Source organism: Zonotrichia albicollis, chromosome 10, assembly GCF_047830755.1.
Source record: "Zonotrichia albicollis isolate bZonAlb1 chromosome 10, bZonAlb1.hap1, whole genome shotgun sequence".
In the NCBI taxonomy this organism is placed as follows: Eukaryota; Metazoa; Chordata; class Aves; order Passeriformes; family Passerellidae; genus Zonotrichia; species Zonotrichia albicollis.
Genome location: NC_133828.1, coordinates 28440223 through 28461701, shown reverse-complemented (window position 1 = coordinate 28461701; position 21479 = coordinate 28440223). Strand labels below are relative to the sequence as shown.

The window sequence follows — 21479 nt, the reverse complement described above, 5'->3', positions numbered from 1 at the left end:
ACCAGACCTGTAATGAAGCCAGACCTGAAGGCCAAGTGGGTCCCATCTCTGGTGGAATTCTAGATTATCAGTCTACATCTTGTTGTTCTTACTGCTTTTATAGAATGATTCCAAGCCATTCAAGAGTGGTCAGGCACCCTTTAAATCATTTTACTGCCTGAATTCTGGCAATGAGGCCTCTCATTCATACCTGCACACACCTGCAGTTGTTGCCTATAAGCTGCAAAGCAATGACCTACAAGCTGCATTCCCAACAACTTGTTGCTATTTTGCAACAAATCAAATAAATTGGACTGCTCATCTTAAAAATCGAGGAGTGTCCCTTACCTTTCTCTAAGGTTTGTGTATCTTTTTTTATTTCTCTAAAGGCATGCAGCTGTTATCAGTGAGAAACACTAGATCAGTATCATGGGAAGGAGTTGCCAAGTGTCTGTAGAATCAAAAGAAGAAGAATATTTAATAGTTAAAATCTGGCATTTTTTTAAACACGTTTCATGTGTTACTGCATATGTTTACAAAAAAAACCTGAGCACAGGTATAAGTAGAATCAGAAGAGAGTTAAGAAAATACTAGATTTAATTTTTTGTAAAAATTCTACATGTTAGACCATATACACACACGTATTCAGTGGATGGCCGCAGAAAGATGGATGAAGGTAAAGAAAAACAAAGTGGGTCTGACTGCTAGTCAGAATTAGTTCTGTATCAGTCAGTGGTGATGATGATAGTATGAATTTTTGAGACAGTATGAAATACTAAACATACTACTTTTATAGTTTCTCCAACATCAATTTCTCACAAATTAGGTAATTGGATATTCTAATCTTTCTTGTTAGCATGACCCTGTGCTGTAGTGATGTGGACCTCTCCTGCCTTGTGCAACTTTGTTGGCAGGGGTTGGAGGAGGTGCAAGTCATTGGATCACCATCTGTGTGGCGACACTGAAGGAAGTTTCTTTTGCTGGGATTTGGTTGCTTTCTTGGTAAAAGGATAAAACATTTTTATGATGTGATGGGAAAGAAAAACTTTCCTGGCCAAGTTATTTCTCTTCTGAAGTAGACAATGGTGTTCATGACTGTAACAGCTTGTAGTGGCTTCTATTTCTGACGTTACCTTCTTGTCCTTCTCACCTTGGAACACGGTGTCTGTGTAGTCAGGTATTGTCACTTGTGCAGTTCCTTTGTCTGAACACGTCTGCAGCCTGACTGCAGGCCACCATTCCCACTGAAATCTGTCTCTGTTCCAGCGTCTTCAATCCTGAAGAGGGAGAAGCGCAAGAGAGCCAAGAATGTGCACTTCAACTGTGTCACTGTGTACTACTTCACCAGAAGGCAAGGCTTCACCAGCGTTCCCAGCCAGGGAGGGAGCACGCTGGGAATGTCCACTCGGCACAACAGCGTGCGCCAGTACACCCTGGGCGAGTTCGCCATGGAGCAGGAGAGGCTCCACCGGGAGATGCTGAGAGAGCACCTGAGGGAGGAAAAGCTCAATTCTCTAAAGTTAAAGGTAAAGCTTGTCTAAGACTTCATCTCTGGCCTCGTTTAACTGAACAGTGTCAGAGCTATAGGGGCCCAAGGTGTGTGTGTTAAACAAAACAATCACCTTCTATGAGCTCCATTTTCAGTTGGAAATAGATGTTTCCCTGGAGTTTTCTCATTTTACTGAAGATGCATTTTTGTTTGGTTATACCAAGTGCTCTTATAGTTGTCATTGCTGAGTTCCTCCAAGTGCTTACAGGGAGGTTGTTCTTTACTCCCTGTTTTCTGCAGAGAGGGGTGGGAGGTAGCCTTGAACAAGGTGTCCAGCAGAAATCTGGAAGTGCCAGGAAGAGAATGAGTCTTCTAACTTCTGGGTTTTTGTGTCATGGATTGCATTGCATGTATTTTTGACTCTTTTTCAGATGAATTCTGTAATTAAAAGTGAACAATATTTAGAATTGTAACTGAGCTTTTTTCAGTCTCCTAACTGTTTGGGGATTTTTCATAACTAAATAGATTCTTAAATAAATTCATAAGGTCATAAAATTTGAACTGTCATAGAACAAACATAAAACCACTCAGGATGAAGGTGAATCACAGACAGATATTTGGACAGGTTGGAAACCAAAGGCTAGTGGAGTGCTAGTGACTTATCCCTTGATAGAGGTTATACCTGTAACATCTCACATCACAGGATTTTCAGAGCATCAAGTGTGAATTGTGCTGTGTAACTGATGACTAGCTGTAGATCCCTTGGCTGACTTCCAGGAATCAGCTCAAAGAGAGGAATCCCAGTGGAGTGAGTAAAGAATAGTCAAGCACACAAATATTTCACTTTTCTTTTCTTAGCAAGAAAATAAATCCAGAAAAATCACAGATCTTATTTACCTTGAAAGAGAAGATGAGGCCTTTTAGCCTTTATGCACTGGAGCTTGGCTCTTCATCCTTTCCTAACCCTCCTCTTGGCTGGGATGCATCTCCTTTCTTAATTAACTTGTTTCATTTCCACCCAGTCTGTTTTGGGGACACAGACCATACTTTCTGCTTGTTTTCCAAATACATGTTTTTCCATCTTCTCAGCCACTTGTTTGAGTGGATGATTATTAAGAGTGTTAAGTTTCTGCAAAAGCTCTTCATAAATATTCAGTGAATAAGGAGAGCCTTATTTGCATTCCTTATTTTCGTCTTACTGGTGTTAAATTTTTTACTAGAGTGAAATATTCCTATTCATCTGGAGCATGTATAAAAACATTGACAACAAAAATCTTCCTGTTTAACTAGTCCATTAACCTCAGTTTAGTTGCATCCCTGATTATGTGCTTGGGTTTAAAAAAAAAAAAAAGAAAATTTCAAACGTGAAAAGAAAATCCAGGACTTGCTGAATCAGTGAAGAGTCACTGTAAAGTACTGAGCATGTTTTGTTTGCTTAAGAAAACAGGGCCTTCCTGACTTTTCATTACAGAGATGGAAGAGCTGCTTGGTCATTCACATAGTTTCTAAATGAATAAAAAAGGAAATGTGGCATTCTAAGGTGACAGTGTTAGCAGTTATGTCAGCAAAACTATTATTCATTTAATGAAAATGTGCTAATCACAATTTGCATTAAAAAATGACATCACCAAAAAATAAAGAAAATAGAGTAGAATGAAGTTTAGTCAGAGGTTTTTCTATTTGAAAACCATTATGTAAATAGAAAGCAACATTTTTGGTGGGGTTTTTAATTTCAGTTTCTCTGGGATTTTTTTTTTTTTTGGAGTTGCATGAAAATATACAAATTGGTGGGTAGAAATTATTTGCTCCTGTAGAGCCTGTTAAAAAAAGATAAAAAATACAGGAATACATTGAGATTGAGTTTCCATAATATTAGATACTGTTTTTGTTGCTAAAAGCAAAAGGCCAAATAAGAAACATCTCTAACTTAAAGCAGGTAAAGGCTGTGAAATCATCTTCAAGTCATTTTGGCTGTTTAGCACCAGCCCTTTGATGAAAACACTCTTGACAGGAGCATAAACACTTATTAGCAGCAGAGTGTGAAAATTCTGGATGCAAAAGCCATCTTATCAAATGAAAGGTACAAGATAATCATTTGAGAAAGCATGAGTAAGCACAAAAAATTGCCTAAGAGAGTCCTTATTGCTTACTCATAATGTCTCCTGACATTAACATTATTAGCATGAGGCCAGTGCTGTTAAGGCCGCCTGTCTGCGGACACAGTAGGTTCCCTTTGTGGGAAGCTGTAAGGAATAGCTTCCACCTAGGGCAAGGCAGAGATGTCCATCCTGCATTTTTCCTGTTTTACGGAGTGGGACTCAATTTCACCCAAAGCCTTCACACATTCATTGGCCTTTGCTCAGTGGTCATGACATTACCTTTAGATTTATGAAGAAATTTACCCATCTACTATCAAGTTTAATTCAGATGAGCAATATTAGGACAATCAAGAGAGCTTAATGTTCCCCTGAAGTTCTGGAAAATGTATTTGGTAGTTTTTTATAATCTTCCTCCCTCTGTAGTTGGCCAGTTACTTTTTTGAGAAATGTTAGACTCTTTGCTTTTATTAATTCATTTGTTCTTTGTGTGGCAAAATGGAGGAAAAAAAAAAAAGTTGGAGGCAACAAGAAGGAAATCATCCTGCAAAGGAGTCAGAAGCTGAGGTGCTTTGAAAAGGCAAACTGCTGTCTGGTGGGACACGTTGGATGTTGCAGCCTGCAGGGTGCACGAGGCATTCAGCACATCCCTGCAGGCCCTGATGCTCCACTGCTGTGCAGCAAAGCAGTCAGGGTTTGCAGGAGGAGCAGAAATACGTGTCAGGACTGGAATGGTTCTGTAGGTGCTTTTGTGTGCTGGCCAGTTACAGCATTCACCTCAGGGGTAGGAGCCCTAAAAGGTAATTTTTATTAGACAGTAACTGAATAAAATAGTAAATTAATTACAGGAGCAGGGATCAGAATTTTTCTTCCTCCACAGTTTCAAACTTAGATTAAATAACAGTGATCTGCTTAAGGAATGGTTTGAGCCTTGTGTATATAAAACTAGAGAAATCCAATTTCTTAGACAGGTCATTCCCCTGTTGTATATTAAACAAACAAAGAAGTCAAACATAAGTACACTCTTCTTAGTGCTACCTTGCTAATGTAAAATGAAAAGATATAACCAAAAATGCCATTCTGGACTGAAGTATTCAGGCTGAGTTGTGTGTATGGTGAGGTATTAGCTTCAGGCAGCTAATTCAAGACACATTTAATCCCTGTGTGGATTTACCTCTCTCTCTGTAGGATGTACAGGAAAAAGGATGACTTCTAATGTTGCTTTTCCTACTTTACTGAGCTAATATGTTGAAATACCGGGTGTAAATAATCCCCCGTTGTCCCAGGGCCAGGCAGAACTGTTTAGGGAGCTATTACCTCTCTTTTACCAGTGTAACGTGAAATTAAGAAAGTGGAGTAGTACATAAAATATACCATTTTACAAACCTGTGATGCATCATGATCTGAGCCTGTGTCAGTGGTATCATTGCTATCTCAAAAGGTATATTTAAGAATTTCAGAGAGCTCAGAGACAGAAATCAATTAGGGTCTCAAAAATTATCTTTTGAAACAATACAGAAAAGACTAGATTTCAGAAAGGCATGAGATCTAGCAGCTAATGACAAACAGCAAACTTAGGTAAATAAAGAACAGATAATTTCTTACGTTCATTACAAACTTGGTATTAAAAATGTGGTTTTAATTCATATTCTAAATGTGCAAGAAATGCTTGGTTACCATATCTGTGATCATTTTCTGGAACTTCCTGGCAGTCATGCAGCATTTTTACATACAGCTTTTTGTCAATTGATGATGCATTTCACATAGTGCCATCTATGACGTGACGTACGTGTGAGTGTCATGTAAGGACTTCCTTAATTGTTCTGTGACACAGATGACCAAGAACGGCACGGTGGAATCAGAGGAAGCCAATACACTGACTCTGGATGACATTTCTGATGATGATATTGACCTAGACAACACTGAAGTAGATGAGTACTTCTTTCTCCAACCCCTGCCTACCAAAAAGCGGCGGGCACTGCTGCGAGCTTCTGGAGTGAAGAAGATCGACGTGGAGGAAAAGCACGAGCTGCGAGCCATCCGCCTGTCCAGGGAGGACTGTGGCTGTGACTGCCGCGTCTTCTGCGACCCAGAAACTTGCACCTGCAGTCTTGCAGGCATAAAATGTCAGGTAAATGTCTACATTATTGTCATTATTTTATCATGTGGGGAGGGGGAAGGTTGTGTGTCCATGCACATGTGTGTACTTTCGGTTCTTGAAGTTATAACTATTGGAAATTAAGTATTAGGCAGTAACACTTGTGGATGCCCAACCTGTTTGTTAATGCCCTGTTTTAAGGTTATATAGTGGGCAATCAGTACAGTCTCCCAAAATATCTTCAGTATGATTTTAGGCACATACATGGGATTTTTTTGTTCTTACACAAGTATTCTGCTCCTCATACTCCTTTTAGGCCTTTATCTAAATAGGCAGATGCAGACAACAGAAGAATAAGTAGCCTGCAGATTTCAGAAGGGATATTACCTTTTATTTTAGAAACAGTTAGCAGACATTCCAAATGTGAATTATAGTCCAAACTCTGTGGGAAACAGTAAATGACATTCTGCGATGCTGTCCTTTATGTAACATGCATGGTACTTAAAGTCTGAGCATGATAAATTTGCATGTGGGCAGTAAAAAGGTACCTGCTAATATAGCAGGTTTTTCCTCTGCAGACTGAAGAGGAACATTTGCATAGTGTCAGCTGTACATGTCCCACAATGTTCCCTAAAAGATATTTCTGCTAGTTCTGCTGAATTGCTGTATTGCAGCTGAGTTTGCTTCCTGAATGCGTTTTTCACCATCTCATAAAGCCAAGCTAAACTTTCTCTGCTATGTAAAATAATATAGTCTCTTTTCTGTTCCTGTTTTCATCTCCACATGTGGGGAAGGTGTACTGGATTGTGTTGTGTGGTTCTCCTGTGCATATTTGATGTTTAGGTGTTACAGTGCAGGTGAAAGTCACAGACCTTAGGCTGTCTAATCAAACTTGCCAACGCATGGATTCAAAATTTTAAGATATTAAGTGTAGAAGTTCTGCGCCTGGTCTGTTGACCTTACAATATTACATCTTGAATTGACTGGATTACCTTTGAAAATGCACTTGAGTTTTTGTTCCTGTTTTCTGAGATCTGGTGTCCCCATTGGTAATTTATAAAGGTTTCTGTACATCATTCATTTTGTTTCAATGGGTGTCTAGTTTCCATGATTTTTACCAAATTTTGAGGTGTTTCTGGAAACACTTTTACCTGGATTTGAGCACAAAATGAGGTAAAGCTATAGCAGATCAAGAAATTGAAAAGCTACCTATTTTTGTTCCGCTGTGTAATACTTTTACCAATGGAACAGCATCAGTTTTCCCTTCTCTGCAATAGTGGAGCATGTCCAGGCCCCTTACTGTTCCCTCAGTACTGCTGAACTCCAGGGCTGGCTCCCTGAATGATTGTTAGCTTTGACTTATTGTACCAGCATTTCTCAAGGTGAATCCCACTTCACCTTTGTGTTTCTCTAGGCTGCCTAGGCTCTGTCATGTCACCAGGCTTTTGCTTCCTACTGTTAATGTGTATTCTCTTTTTTAAAAGGTGGATCGTATGTCTTTTCCATGTGGTTGCACTAAAGAAGGGTGTAGCAATACAGCAGGTAGAATCGAATTTAACCCTATCCGTGTTCGGACTCACTTTTTGCACACGATAATGAAACTTGAATTGGAGAAAAATAGAGAGCAGCAAGTTCCAGCACTCAATGGCTGTCACACTGAGATAAATGCACACAGTAGCTCCATGAGTCCAGGACCCCATCCAGTCGAATATTCAATTGCAGAAAATTTTGAGATTGAAACCGAACCCCCGGCTACAGTTATTCATTCCCAGTCAGCCGAGGACTTGGACTGCCCAGGGGAAGAGGAGGAAGAGGAAGATGGGAGTAGCTTTTGTAGTGGAGTTACAGATTCTAGTACACAGAGTTTAGCCCCTAGTGAATCAGATGATGATGAAGAGGAAGAGGAAGATGAGGAGGAAGATGAGGAGGAAGAAAAAGCAGATGATTTTGTAGAAAGTATGAGCTCCCATGCTGATATGGTGCCTCTTCCTTCTGTCCTTTGCTACTCTGATGGAACTGCTGTGCATGAAAACCACTCTAAAAATGCCTCATACTATACTAACTCTTCAACTCTGTATTACCAAATAGAGAACCACGTTGCTGGCACTGCTAACCAGATCGGTGAGACTTACTCAGAAAGGGATGCTGTCAAGAATGGTAGTCTTTCTCTGGTGCCTTACAACATGACTTCAGAACAGTTTGTTGACTACACACGGCCATCAGAGGAAACTTACAGCAGCCCTCATTACCCTTCTGCAAACCCCTCAGTGATTGTTTGCTGCTCCTCTTCGGAAGGGGATGGCAGCGCTCCCTGTAACAGTCTGTACACTGAGCATAGGCCGAGTCACCCACCAGTGGAATTTCACTCATACTTGAAAGGGCCTTCTCAAGATGGCTTTGTCTCAGCTTTGAATGGTGACAGTAACGTGCAGGAACACCCTGCTGAGAATTCACTAAACCTCCCAGAGAAGAGCAGACTGCACGAAGAGTGCATCAAATCACCAGTGGTAGAGACGGTGCCTGTTTAAAATTAAATTATTCTAGGACTGACTTCCTGTGTTAAAATTCACTCCCATTGGATTTTCCTAGAAACTTACTTTTTTAAGAGGTAGACAATGCTTGGACTATAGTCAATGTTCCAGACACATTTTGTTTTTTCAAGCTACACTGGCAATGGTATTGCACAAAACCAGTTCATGTAAAGATTTAAATAAAAATAATCAAGCCCTTTTTTTGATAAAAATAAACAGATAAGTAAAAAACACACCCAACATATTTCAAAGTAGCCTACCTATGAACATATGTGAAACCTGCCAAGCTATCTGAATCAAAACTTCATGTTTTTGACTGTCGGGCCTGTGCAAGATTGTTAAAAATGATACTTTGAAATAATCATGTTTAGAGTCCTAATTTTCAACATATCTGAAAAGATGTTAAGTTTAATGTAAAAATAACTACTGTACAAAAAAAAAAGTTTTAATTGTTCTGTACTGTTTGTATTTTATTTATGGTAGTTTAAGGTTCATGTTTTGATAAAAAATGAACAGCATGTTCATTTGAGCAGAAGATCCATAGTAACTTACGAAGAGCATGGCCACTTTTCATCTGGAGTACCTTGTATTCTTCCTTATTTTTTCCTAATACTATTTCTGATAAATCATCTTGAAACACATTTTTAGAGTGTACTATTTTTCTCTTTTACTGTTCTTGACAAACAGAAGAGTCAGAAAGGGGGCATTTACATCTTCTAGAATAGAGAAAGGTAGACAATCCTTCATTTAAAACTAAGATCAGTGGCATTGCAGAAGCAGCACCCCCTCCCCAAAGCAGAATGATCCTGTATGTAATGGCAGAGCAGCAGCTTCGGCTCACACAGCACCTTCAGCCCAGCACCGCTCAGACCCTCACGCACTTTAGTGCACTCTGCAGTTCTGTACGAGCTGGGGCACTGTGAACCTCTTCGAGAAATGCCAGTGCTCCACGCCCTGAGGCAATGCAAGCCCTAGAATTCACTGTAACCAAACCTCTACGTCTCTCCCAAGCCAGTTTATGAATATGTCAGTATGCAGTTTATAAAAGCAGAGCCTTACTGATCAAAGTTTAAATAAAGCATGGGAAAAAAATGTGGAAGTGTCTAGATTGCCTAAATTTTTATGATATACAGGACTGGCTTTTGTGAACTTCTGATTGTATCTCAATTTAGTGCCATTTGGTCTTATTAGGAAACGGTACGTTCAGTGAGTAAAAAATAGCTTCAGAAATTTTGTATCTGCAAAAGTCTGCAAGCAAAAGAACATGTGCATCATATGGATATCCATTACATTGTGATCCACTTGTTTTTAAATGGAATGGGAATGAAACTATCTTTAATTTATTAAACAACCTTGCTTTTGTTTAGAAAAGGAGGCATAGGAATCCGCTTTTCTCTGCACTGGTAATTCTGCACTGCCTTATTTTGATTTCAAAATCTATTTCAGCATTTTTGTTCTTCTAATACTGAGATTTCATTTATTATACATCAAGTAGTTGAAATGTAGGCCTGTCTTGTTTGTCAAAATACAGATCAGCATCTTAGTTTTTATCTGTGTCAAATCTAGGTGGTTAACAGTGTGCATGTAAACACAGTGTAAATTTTCTCTCTGTAACAGTGATTCTTCTGGTTAGAAGCTCTTTAAAACATCATGTACAGTACTCCAGTAGAAGAACTGCCAATGTAAAATATGCTTTTCAAAAAAAGAGCTAACTTAATTGTTTTTATATGAAATCTGGGCAAAGTGATTCCTCGTATTTATGCTAAATTAGCAAAATATTTTTACTCCGTGTAGTAGCTGGAAAGATTTTTTATTTACTTGTTTCCACAAGAAGTCCTACATGTTTTATATGAACTGCATTGAAAAGTCTAGTTCTCTAGGGTCTGGATTCCAAACTTGCAACGTATTCCATCTCCTGGGAGAGCGCGCTCCTGCTGGTTATCTGGCTCAGCACTCACAGCCTCTCTTCCTCCATCACAGACCGCTCTGGGCTCTTTCTCAGAGGCTGAGCAGCCAGGTAAGTGCCTGTGTTCTCCAATGCCGTACAGCAAATACCCGTGAGTTTTACAGACAAATGTGCTAGTCCTTAAAGTTCTGCGCTTAAGAATAAATTATTCTGTTCAAGATATTCTAAGGGCAAATATAACAAGTCTCTGTATATATAGGGGTCTTGCTTTAACAGCAGGCTTAAATTAGGCCCTCCCTTAACACCAGCAGCAAAAGCACAAATCTCTTCTGCTTGGGCTGGGACACTGGATGAGGATCAGTAGCGGCTCTTTAACTTCAGAGTGTGTTGGAGAACCACACACTTTACTGGGGTATTTCTCTCAGGGGAAAGTTAAATTAGATCTTTTGCTTTGTTATTCGTGCCCTTACTGAGCAATAAGAAATTATTTTCTTGGCCCCTGTGCTTTCACATGAAAAATATCTTTAATAATATCAGCAAGCACAGTAAGTGATCAACTTTATAAAATACTTCTCAGCTAGCTTTAAGGTGATGGTTATTTACTATTTCCATTGGCACAGATTTCTGATCTAGAGTAGGATGTAGAAATCAGGTGAGAGTCAAGTTTCCCATCACTTGTTTAATCTTTGATTTATTTTTTAGAACAAAAAAGCATACTCTTCATTTAAGGAAAAGCAGGCTTAAGTCATGGGATGGCAAATATTTTTGTGTTATTTTCTGGGCTAGTATAGACATGTATTAACATGCTGTGTCTCATTTCCCAGCTGGTTAAAATTCATGTTGATAACCAGTCCTTTCATTTTGGGTAGGCTGTTTCTGTGTGATAAAATTATTATGTTACTAAATGATATCCAGCAGTATTTGCTTCTGTACCAACACGGTGTATTATTGTGAAAATATCTAAAATTACTGATTGTCTTTATCAGCTCCATTTCCAAGATATCTGGCTACTGGTAACCACGCGTAAGAAGCCCGGTATATATTTGTGATTATATTGCATTGTTCACAAAAATGAGTCATAACAAAGGCATTTCCTTCTCTTGAAACAAACTGGAATTTTCACAGAGACCATTACTGGAACAGCACCAAAAAGCAAATGGCCTTTTGCCTATAAGGTGAACTTCACCTCTCTTGGAAGAAGGTGCATTGTTAAATATATATAAAGCTTTAATTGATGTTAGACATGAAATTAGAATTTTGTTGGCACTATTACAGCAATTGCAGTTGTTGCTTAAGAGCTATAACTCATGCCCATTGAAACATCCTTAAAATTAAAAGCTGGTCAGGAGGAGCTTCTAATATTCTTTGTTGAGCTGTATGCCACTTAGATCAGAAAATTCTAGATTTGTAAAGTTTTACAGTCTTTCATTTGCATAAGTTCTTGCTAGTGAATCATAGTTGGAGTTGACATCTGTTTATTTTAAGGCCATTGGTCCCACTCCACAGTAACTATCCCTTGCTATAGATAAGGCTCGGCTGCTCCCCTGCTCTGTTACCAGTGGGATCCTGCCTTTGGTCCAAGGGCTGCAGGGCTCCTGCGTGGTGTCAGTGGTGCTGTTACTGCATTGCTGACTGATCCCAGGCCAGATCTGGTTTCTGACCTGATCTGGCTGTTCAATTTCAGTAAATCTGCTAACAAACAGATCATGTTGCTTTCCCTGCCTCCCAGGCAATACCTTCACAAACACAGCTGCTTTGTTAAAGATTGTACACATATATTTGTATGCAAAACTGAGCATGTATAAAAGGTTTTATTAGTTCAGGTGTTCCTGACAGAAATGTGCTACACTGGATAGAGAGTACTGGGCTCAGACAGAGGAGACTCTGCCTTTGTCCTGTTGTGTCATCATGTTCTCTGTGCTCTGCTTAATAATGTACTTGGAGATACTGTGATAAAACATTCTGTAGTATAGAACAGGTAAAACACCATTTTATTCTCATGTTTTGGCATCATAACTGAATTTTTGTACTGCAGACAATGCCATGTTCCAAATTAAGCCCAGCCCAGCTCAGAAGTGACCAGAAGTTTTTCATGAACATGAAAAACAGCTGAAATGAGCTCTCCTTTCCCTAGACTGGATTAATGAGCAGAAGTTAACAAGTAAATTTCACAGTGAAAAATTAGACTAAAAATTGTGTTGAATATACAACATCTGCCTGTCTAGTGCTTAACATTTGAGCAGCAAGATTGTAGTTTTCCTGCAACACCATACTTGGCAGCAACAAGCAGTCTTGCTCCTCTGCATGTTGTTTTCTTTTGCCAGCTGAATTCTCTCAGTTGAAACTCCGTGTCTAGGCTGCTCCTGTAGCAATGCAGATGTTCCCACTCAAACATAAAGCAAGACAGACCCACGGCACCCTTTTAAAAGGCATTTGTTAAATAAGGGCACTGTTACAGCTCGTGAGTTTTATAAACCAGTGTTCATTGTGGCAGTTGTTTTAAGTCCTGAAACAGTCAGGAACAGAACAGGATGCTATGGAAAATCCTAAAGCATTTGGGGATGTTTCGCTTTCCCGCTGAGACTAAAGAGTAATTCTGTCATCTGCTTTATTACGGTTGCAGGACAGCTGATGTAAAATACCTTGAAAATCTAGAATTAACTCAGAGAATATATTCTATAGAATTTATTTCTAAAATACTAAATGTGATTACTATTTTTTTAAAATGGTAGAAAGCTGTTATTTTCAAAACAGAGTCTAGTTCACTTACGTGTTCCTTGGTATGAGAAATCTCATCATTTGCCTTTTCAGTGATTCAAAGTTTTTTTAATATTCCTAATTTTGCTATTCTCTGTAATCATTGTCCATGTGCAAATTATTGTCCATTTTCTCCAAGAAGTGTCAAATCCAAAGTACAAATACTGTGAAGTGATGAAGTGCAATGTAGTTTTAAAGATGTCTGAGTGAACACATGCTTGAGTTCTTCACAAGTTTTTCCTGTTCACTGTCTCTTCCCTCCCCTAAATCCAAGGCAGCTTTTAATTTTATGGCTAACAAGAGTATAGTTTCCACTTAAGGAGGAAAGTTGTAACATCTTTGAGGACTTTTCTGCTACTCTAATAGCTGATTTTACTTTATATGAACATCCACTTTATGAAACACTTGTTTTGCAGCCTTAGTAATTTCTTTTTAGTTCCTTCCTCCCTTTTGGTGTTTTAGAGGTCTGTTGTACAGTAAGACTTTTCATTAAAATCAAGCCAAAGGGCAACTCTGCTGTCCTTTGTGCTGAGAACGAGATCTTGAAAAGCCAGGTTGGGTGGGGTTTTGAACAGCGTGATCCAGTGGCTGGCACTAGATGTCTTTCAGATCCCTTCCTAACCAGGGCATTCCTTGATTCCAGAGTTAAAATATAAACTGCTCTACTGCTGTCTTTAGGGTTGGCACACATCCACCCCTCAGACAGTCCCACTGACTGGAGAACCATATTCTTGGTGCTCTGTGTTGCACCTTCTCAACTGAGATCACAGTCCTTCATCCAAGGCTTGGGGCGGAACAAAAAAAAAAGTCAAAAGGTAGATTTTGTACTTTATTAACACAATTATTTTAATATGGAGCTTAGCAATGACACTTCTCTTTCATGAATGAATGTCCAATAGACCCAAGTAAAAAAAAGTTTGTCTCTCGTGTATGTTCTTCTCTAAGTTCACTTTTCCAACACACCATGAAGATGGGATTGGCTTTTCTTGATAGGGAAAATGGTGGAAGATACAAATGTGCATCAGTGTTCTAATAAAAGGATCAAGATAATCCTTTGTCTTCAAACACTTGAGTGAATGCAGGGAGGATAGAAAGAACAATTTAGAGGAAAAAAAAAGATGAAGGCAAGGCACAGATTGATAAGGATTATTTTTCCTGTTAAAGGAAAAATAAAGTATATTAGAAAAAATCCAACAGAAGGAGAAAGGTGAATTACGATCTCTTCAGAGCAAGGATGGTAAAGTATATGTACATTCACTACAAGCTTGCCCATGTTGGATTGAAGTATTGTTTCTGTAATTTAATATATTGTAACCAAACATGAACTCAGTGGAAATAGGAACTGGCATTTTTTCCAGACCAGAGTTATACAGGTGGCCATTAAATAAAAGACTTATCCAAATCCATGGGGTAAAAAAAGCAAAAAATCAGCACCCTAAAAGCGTTGCTACTATGTCACTCTTTGCTGATGGCAGTTTCAAAGACAAGTCCAAAATCATCTCAGTTAACTCTGCTCCCAGGCACCTGTTCTTAGATACCCAGTTTCTCAGCTAGCAAGAGGTGCTAAAAGCAAAGACAAAATGTCCTTTTATCCATATTTTATCTTGGCATTTTCAAATGAGACTTAACATTATGGCAGGTAATTATTTTAGGTTTCTCCATCTTAAACTTCTAAAATACATTCTTAAGAATGAAATTTTGGGTTGGATTTTGGACGAAGGTTAACCTTGCTGGGGTAATGGGGGGATCACTGTAAAGAACCATTTGTGAGTCTCAGATACAGACTCAGCACCAGTTTTCAGCTTCTGGAAAAGATCACGATGTGCACTGGCAGCTGGTTCTCTTAAAACCAGAAGCAAGCATGCTGGTTTTTCCAAGCCATTCACACAAATACCACAACTTCAGGTCTCAAATGCCCATGTAAACAAGACTTAATAACTGGGCACTTCTCTTAACTGACTTGATTGTAGGCACTTCTATGGAAATATGTCTGAAGTGTAGTTTGTGAAATATGTTTAAAATGTGTTTGATGTCAAATAAGCGCTAGACATTTAACAGTGCAAAAATAGTCAAAATCTGTAGATTACAAAACTGTTCCTAAGATCCTCAGCCTGTAATATTGTCTTAGTAAAGTTGATCTTTTAAGTTCCATTGCATTCTGGTGTAATAAACTTTTACAAATAAAATTATTAATACAAATGTACTTGTTAATACCTGTTAACATAAAACATGACAGTTGGTTCTTTTGATTTGATTCAATCTCCAACTAACAGAAATTTTGTAAAAAACACATTGCCTTTTATATGTTTAAAGTGTTTTGTTTTAACAGACTATATTAACATTCACACTGTCTAGTCCATCCCTGTCTTTTAGCAGGTTCATCTCTCTCTGTATACATATATATATATATATTTCCCCACAAGAATATAAAATTGCTTTTGAAATTTTTGTTGGCAAGTGGTAAATAGTACATACACCATGGCATAAACTCAAAAGCACTTAAGTTGATTGTCTTTTAGACAGGTAATCCATTAAAATGGGACTAGTAAAAATGCATAATTGCAGCCATTAGTTTAAAATTTCTACATTACTTCTAACATTACTAATTTCTGAGAAAAGTAATTGTTACGTACTTAACATTTTCCATTACAGATGATCTTGCATACTAAAATTATGGAGGTCTCAACAGTTAAGCAAGATATTTATTTGGACTGCTGCTTTTAAACTGTTTGAAGAAGCAAGGGGAAAGAAAGTTCATCTTAAAATCTGTATATGGAAATAATTTTAAGCTTCATGAACTACACATTTCCTTAATTTCCTTTTTTTAAACAAGTTGTAACATCAAAGATGCCAAAGGGTAATATAAGCTACAATAATATTCAACAGAACTTAACCTAGATCTTATGTTGTAATAATTTATTCAAATTAACTGTATTCTTCTGTATTTATATTTTCCGTATTTATTATGAATGATATGAAATTTGATGTATTTATTGTGGCTTATTACTGCAGTGTATATATTACAAAAATGAGCATTTTTAAGTCTTAATATTAGTTTTTTTTGTTAATTAGTGGCACTTGTATCAGCTGTATTTTTATTATATATTGTACAATATATATTGTCCATTTGTTTGCAATGAAGTAAACCAGGTTTCTACGTTACACCCTGGCTGCCAGTGCATTGTGCGTCTCATTTCTGCTCTGCAGTCACTGGAGAGCCTCTCTCGGCCAAGAGAGCTGGCATCAGTGCTGCACCTCCTCCCTGACACCTGCAGGGCCTCCAGAGGCACTCTGTGAGATTTCAGCCATTTCTCCCATTCCTGATAGTCTGATACAATAAGGAGAAGCAGTTTGTGTGGAATTTCTGTGTGTGTGTTCTTTTGTTTCTAAATATTTGTATGCCAATTAAATTAAATAAACAGAAATGCCTTCTTAGGTATATCCATTTGCCCTTTAATGATACTACTGCCTATAATTTTCCGTGGCCAGGGAATGTACCTGATTCATAATAAGGTAATGAAACAATTGTTTTCAACAGCTGTTGGAATAAAATTTTGCAACAGCTCTCTCTGGTGGACAATTTGCAGTAATTTTACACATCAGATCATTTCAACAGCAGTATTCAAAGAATACTGCTAAATTTCAGGACAACTGCTTATTTTGAAAATTGATGATCAACATAGCTTCATTAAGAAAATAATTAACAATCACTGCACAATCTCTGCTATCTTCAAACTGCAATGCACATTTATAAAAAATAAGTTGTCCTTAAGTTTGCTTATATGATAAATTGCATATAGCTAAATTGTTTGTATTAAAAAAAACCCTATAAAGATGAGAGGTTGTGCTCTAGATTATTAGAAAGTTCTCACAGGAATTAGGGTTGTAGTCCATTGGGAGTCCCATATTTGCTATTAGAATGCTTTTGGCATTGCTGTGGCTGAAAGGGCTGCTCCAGGGCTTGCTAAGCCACACTGATCCAATCAAACATAAAACATCTTTCAACGCTGGTTCTAATTCAAGATCCCAGGATGCCCCTTCAGCAGTAGGAGGATGTAACTCTTAAGGTTCCTTGTAGGCTGATCTGTTAATAGTACTCACGTTATTCTATACTCACCCTAGACTAAAGCAGCAATTGCTCAAAGTGATAAAAATAAAAAATCCTCAGGTGTGGTGGGCTGGCAAATTCCCACTGCAGTGAAACGTGTCATAACAAGTGGAGCCACAAGCAACCAGCAGGGACCTCTTGTTCCCAGGCAGGGCACCCAGAGCCACCGCCCCTGAAGTCCCAAAAGGTTTGGGAGCGTGGCTCAGCTGGCCTGGCCTGAAGTCAAGCCTTCTTCAGCACTTGGGATTACTCCCTGGATGTGTAGGAGAGCAGTGAGATGGAGGTTAACACTGATGCCAGCTGTTCTAGTAACCTTCAGCACTTCATACACCCATCTGATGGAAGTACCAATTTTTACATGCTGTGTATGGAATACTCTTCACCTTTGTGCCCTGCACAGGGGCAGAGAAGGGCATTATAACCTTACTGAAACTGGCTTAAAAAACACCAAAAGACATAAAAGAGCCAGAGAATCCCCCTGCAACAAACTGCTGGTCAGCAAGCCTTTCTAATTATTTAAAACTATTAGCCACTTTCAAGGGAATATTATCAACAGCCAGAAGATGATGCTGCTTTTTTATTAGCTAAAAAAAAAAATCCCCAAAATCCAACTTCGTAAACCTCTAGTCATATTTACAGATCTCTTATTGCTCTCCTAGTATTATATGATGCCTGTGTATGTATGTACACACACAAATATTTGGAAGTGTAATAGTCACTGTGACCTAAAAGTTAGTTTCACATCTTCAAACAGAACAGAACAAAAAAAAGTAATTTAAAATTTTCCTCTGATTACAGATCTGCTTCCTTCTTTTCTGGCAGGTGGTAGAGAGTACAAGACAACTACTGTACTAGGTACTGTAAAATACAGACTGAGATGTCACAGTTTAAGGAACTATGATAGTTAACATGCCATAATAATATTATATATAATATGTGTTTTGTACTAGTGACCTATGTTAGACCAGAAAAGAAGTCTCAAAAAATGAAAGGAAAATCTTTAAAAGACCATTTTTAAATCACAGAATTAATTTCCCTTTCTATATCTAGAAGTAAATACAAAATATAATAACTAGGTAAATTGCTATACCTAATCTCTGCAAGAAACCCCTACATATATTGCTACACCTGCAGGAAACCCCAAATATACAAAGTGGAGCTTCTCCAGCATTGCTTAGGAAGAAGTTCCTACTTCCAAGTGCAACAGAACACTCGTTTGCTTGCAATTGAAATTCCACCCTTGTTTGAAATGTTAGCTCTTAAAAAAACCCCAAACAAATGGCAAAAACCCAACTGATAAATGAGCAGCTAAATGATGTTTCATATGTGCACATCCCAATATGACAGGCTTCTAAGAGGAAACAGGGTGCATGAAGAAAAGATCCTTTACTGGTATTAAAAATAATGCATTTCCTCTATAACATGAACTGAGAACTAAAAGAACAAGTACATTTAAACTGGTATGCTCAATACCTTGTCTTCTAGAACAGGTTCCTCGGACACTGAGCTTCCATTCCATACCCAAGTTCAACACAACACAGTTGCTCTCTGTGTAATCTCCCATCCTCCATTCATATTCAACAATTTTATCACTGGCCTGTGTTGCATTCTTCCTCAATTCCCCCATTTTATCAAATGTGTGTACTGACCTTCAAATATTGGTTTGATCTGCAGAAGTAATAATGCTTTACATTCCATTATCAAATTAAAATATTCATCAGAGGACGCAGGGAGATCTTTGTGCAGTGTTGTTCTACACAACCTTCCAGTTTCGGTGGCATAAATAACCCTTCCTGGCACACTCTTTTCAACAATTTCTGTTCACTCTGTATCAAGTTATTTTAAGTTGTACAGCTTTAATTTCCTGGGATACTCTCAGCAGGTTGCCTTACAAAAGCTGAGACACAACTCAAAGGCATTATCAAACCTGAAAAATAAATTAGCATTAAAGCTTCTGGCAAATTATCACTGGTCCTTGCTTATACGCTTTTTTGTCTTTTAGATGACTTACAAGTACTGAAAAGAATTTTACTTGCTTTTATTCAGAAATGGAACTAGGTACAATTAAATTACAAACAGGCTCTCTCCCCACCACAGAAGTAAAAACAACCTCCACATCATCATCCATTCATCCACCAGACTTAAATTAACATTTATCTGTAATGATATTACTTACTAGAACAAAAGAACAGATTTATTATTAGTGTATTTTTGTCCTATTTGGCCTTTAATACCCACTCCTTCAAATTTATTCCCAGCTTTATATTTGATCATGCAGCCAAATACTTTTGTCTTCACTTTATAAATTTTAAAAAATGTATTATATATTTGATGATGCTATATTCTTTTCTATAATTAGCAGAATAGTTAGGAAAGCCAAGGCCTCACTCAGACTGATAAATCTGAGATCAGTCCTTTGTAACAGGGAAAACAAACAAGAAAAAAAATAATATGCAAGAGTTGGCACAAGAAATTACATATGGATAACATTAGAAACCTCTGAGGTAAATATTGCATAAAACACTAGAAGGTAGGGGCAGAAGTTTACTAGATAACATGTAATTTACAAACAGTAATGAACAGAATGCTGAAAAATGTGTGAATGTTAAGCAGGTCAGGAGCCTACCACAATAAAACTTCATAATAATTTTTTAAGTGCATGAAATATAAAAAAACTATACAAGAAGTTTTGGCTAAACAAAATATTAGTATCAAAATAAGCAGATTTTCCTTGAAAATAATCATAAATACATATTTTAGTGAAATTTTTTTTTTCTTCTAAAAAACAACTGACTTCCTAGAAGCTGAGCACAATGTCGTATCCTATTTGGATTTGACCTGATGGTCTAATTGTTTAAGTGAAGAAACTAAAAAAATATTGAGAAAGTTTCACTGAGTAAAGGAAATTATAATAAAAAATAAAGTCAGCCATTTGAGCATAAAAACATACATATAAAGTGTATTGGGTTTTAGACAGCAGACAATAATTTCTCACGACACTACAGAGAAAATTAGTTTTCTTCAGAAGTACTTACAGTATGTCAAAAAAAACCCACATATGGCCCCTAAGGTAAGAGAACTAACAGGATCCATAAATCAGTGGTCAACATATAAAGTCTTATCATAGAAATATTGTAAACAAAATATAACCAGGATCCCAGTGATCTTTGGTATACCAGAGTCCCAGGGAATCTCTTATGACACATTTTATATCCAACTTAAGAGGGAAAAGAAACTGTTTAAACATTTTGCATTTAAACTATCACAAAAAAATCCAGTATAAGCATATGATCACAATTCAGAATGGTTCTTTTCTTTTAATAAAATGCTTGTGGCCTGTAATATCAAATATTAATCGTTCTGGCCAAAGATCCACTTCTGGAAGGGGTCTAATGGATTACAGGATGCCAAACTCGGATGCTCTCCATTTCCTGTAAGGCACATATGTAGTGCTTCATTGTACAGAGTTTGATCCTAAAGTGAGAAAAAAAGGGAAGAAAAGTCAACAAACAATGAACATATTAGTTCCCCCCATAGTTCTTCCCCCAAGCTGGGTGCTAAAGAGCAAGCTCATAGGGGTGATGCAGAGGGGGCTAGAAAATACATAGGTAGGATGTAAATGCCAACTTGCTTTGTTAGGAAAATTTTGTAAAATATTTTAAAAACATCTGAATATACAGATGTACAAAATATACAAAGCATCTGAATTGACTTCCAGGTGGATGTAAAGATATCTAGACAAATACACTAAAAGGATATCAGCTGTTTTTTTAAGTGACATTCCTACTAGTGACATCAAGTTTGATCTGCAACTGACAAGCTGAAATTATGTCCATTTTCCTGCCAAAACTAAACTTACATTTTTTTGGCTTCAGAGTTTTTGCTTTTATTGAAAATCCAAAATTAACTAACAGAAATGCCATTTCACTGCACAGGGTATGTACCTTCTGGTGCAGCCACTGCTCCTCCCCAACAGCAAAGGTTTTCTGGCCTTTGTAAGAGCACTCTCGAAGCTGCACAGGTCCCTTGGAAGCATGCAGACAAAGCTCCTTCTGAATGTTATGGCGAATTTCACGGTGTGCAGAATATTCAAAGTACTATTTAAATAATTTTAAAAGAAATTTTTGGTAAACAAACACAAAGAAAAGTATTAAATTAAATTAAGCCTTTCAAAGTCCCATACACAAAGTAATACATTTCTTTCCTTATTCAGAGACTACAGAATAATTCCTCTGATTTTTAGCACAGACACTTCAAAAGTGTTTACAAAATTAAAAGCAGTTTTTAGTAGTAATGCAATACTAATTTATACTTGTATGTGTAAATAGGAAATAAGATTTGCTGCATGTGTACTATGATGTAAAATCTTACTCCCACACAGACCATATGTAATTCAGAGACAAACTGAACAGCATATATAGTTTAAGATAACTTAAATTTTGGCATTTTTTGACTAAAAATCAGTATTCACTTCTGTTGCTAGATTTTGGTTTTTCTTAGAGCAACCAAAAAGAA

General features: G+C 37.6%; 2 protein-coding genes across 12 annotated transcripts in view; one reads left to right on the top strand and one right to left on the bottom strand.

Moving 5' to 3' along the window:
* Nucleotides 1-16295, top strand: part of CSRNP3 (cysteine and serine rich nuclear protein 3) — a 97459-nt gene extending 81164 nt beyond the window's left edge. For 5 of the 6 annotated variants that reach the window (XR_012581980.1, XR_012581982.1, XR_012581981.1 and 2 more), the window contains 4 exons: nucleotides 1246-1505; nucleotides 5399-5695; nucleotides 7147-10210; nucleotides 15509-16295. Coding sequence is in view for 1 of the 6 variants with exons in the window: in XM_074548567.1 (XP_074404668.1) it covers nucleotides 1246-1505; nucleotides 5399-5695; nucleotides 7147-8190 (1601 nt within the window). In the remaining 5 variants the exon portion in view is untranslated. Of the gene's footprint in view, nucleotides 1-1245; nucleotides 1506-5398; nucleotides 5696-7146 lie in introns of all 6 variants that reach the window. The other variant, XM_074548567.1, reaches the window with a different exon arrangement.
* Nucleotides 14578-21479, bottom strand: part of GALNT3 (polypeptide N-acetylgalactosaminyltransferase 3) — a 27180-nt gene continuing 20278 nt past the window's right edge. For 5 of the 6 annotated variants that reach the window (XM_074548569.1, XM_026791708.2, XM_074548570.1 and 2 more), the window contains 2 exons: nucleotides 20909-21061; nucleotides 14578-20438 (listed from right to left, as the gene is read on the bottom strand). In XM_074548569.1, coding sequence (XP_074404670.1) covers nucleotides 20316-20438; nucleotides 20909-21061 — 276 coding nt within the window. In that variant the 3' untranslated portion in view covers nucleotides 14578-20315. Of the gene's footprint in view, nucleotides 20439-20908; nucleotides 21062-21479 lie in introns of those variants that run through there. The other variant, XR_012581985.1, reaches the window with a different exon arrangement.